This window comes from Pteropus alecto, unplaced genomic scaffold, assembly GCF_000325575.1.
Source record: "Pteropus alecto unplaced genomic scaffold, ASM32557v1 scaffold43, whole genome shotgun sequence".
Classification (NCBI taxonomy): Eukaryota; Metazoa; Chordata; class Mammalia; order Chiroptera; family Pteropodidae; genus Pteropus; species Pteropus alecto.
Window position 1 is genome coordinate 1,914,325 of NW_006435764.1, and position 1,506 is coordinate 1,915,830.

Genomic DNA, 1,506 nt, shown 5'->3' on the forward strand with positions numbered 1-1,506 from the left:
CCCAGGCGCCTCCCGCCCGCGGCGCCCCCGCTCGGGGGGGCCGGGGAAGCGGCGCCACCTGGTGGCCAGTGCGGAGACTGCTGGGAAGGCCCTGGGGGCGGTGGCAGGGCTGGGGCTGGGGGCGTCAGGACTAGGGGATCCGCTACGACTCCTCGTGGAAGTGACGGCATGGCCTTCGTGTGCGTGCAAGGTTAGCCCCCCACGTGGTCCTGGAGGGGCCTGGCGAGGGGTGGGCGGTGGGCACCCATGGGCAGGGACGGCCCCCCAGCCCGCAGCTGGGCCGCGTCCCCCAGGGCCCTCTGCAGAACCGCCTGCAGCGGCTCTCGCTTGCCCGGCCGCCGGCCGGCTGAGAAGTAGATGAGCGGCTTGGAGCTGGCGTGGACGCAGGCCAGGAGGGTGGCCAGTGGGGGGAACACGGGCAGCAGCTGGTCGAAGAGGGGCCGCAGACTCCAGTAGAGGATGAAGGGCAGGCCGCAGAAGTAGAGCAGGAGCACGGGGCCCAGGACGGCACCGTAGAATCTGGGGCGCGGCCGCTGGGAGCAGCACCCCACCCACAGGAAGAGCAGCAGCCCGGCCCCGCAGGCCCCGCAGGCCAGGCACAGCAGCCACGCGACGCTGGCCGCGTGGTACCGCAGACAGGTCAGCAGGCGCGAGGCGGCGTACAGCAGGCTGCAGGTGTGGGCGGGCAGCAGCACGGCCGGCGGGGTCAGCACCCACAGCAGCCCGCAGACGACGCCCGACGCCCACCGGGGCCGGCAGCTCCAGTAGCAGGCGGGGAAGACCTCGGACAGGCAGCGCTCCAGGCTGAGGGCCGCCAGCAGCCAGAGCCCCGCGGCAAACCCGACGAAAGTGACGGCGAAGTGGAGGGTGTCCCGGGAGCCCAGGGCGGCCTGGACCGTGGAGAAGGCCACGTGGCAGCAGAGGAACAGGAAGTCGGCGGCGGCCAGGTGCAGCACGTAGACAGAGAAGGGTCCCCTCTGGATGCGGAAGCCCAGGTGCCACAGGACGAGCCCGTTCCCCAGCAGCCCCCCGAGGCTGACGGCCAGCCCGAGGTAGAAAGCCACGCTGGCGAACATGCTGCTGTCTAGGTGCTGACGGGAGGGACTCTGGGACTCTGGGACTCTGGAAGGAAGCGACAGGCGTCACGGCTGTTGTTCGTCATTTGTTCACTGCCACGGTGGGGGTGGGGGGCAGGGGTGTCGCCCCAGTTTGCAGGGTGTCCTCCCGGTGTGGCCGGCAGACATGGCTCTAGCTCGGGGCCACGCTTCCGGTGAATTCCTAGCCAGAGCTCTGGCCTCGCCGGCCTCTTTGTAAGGGGAGGGTTCCCCAAGACGCCTGACACACGGCGACACTGACCGGTGGCCCAGGGGGTGGGCGCCGCCCCAGCTGCATGGCCAGGCTGAGCGGCGAAGACCCACAGGGCCCCACACGCACGGTGAGCCGTGGTGTCGTGGAGGTCGCCGAGGGGCCGGACAGCCGTGTGCAGGCAAAAGGGACCCATGTGTG

General features: G+C 71.2%; 1 protein-coding gene across 1 annotated transcript; it reads right to left on the reverse strand.

The window, feature by feature from the left end:
- Nucleotides 1-191: 191 nt before the first annotated feature.
- On the reverse strand, nucleotides 192-1,080 carry MRGPRG (MAS related GPR family member G). The gene has a single exon (XM_025046285.1). It carries the CDS (start codon nucleotides 1,074-1,076, stop codon nucleotides 192-194), a length of 885 nt encoding a protein of 294 aa, XP_024902053.1. The 5' UTR covers nucleotides 1,077-1,080.
- Between the last annotated feature and the right edge of the window lie 426 nt (nucleotides 1,081-1,506).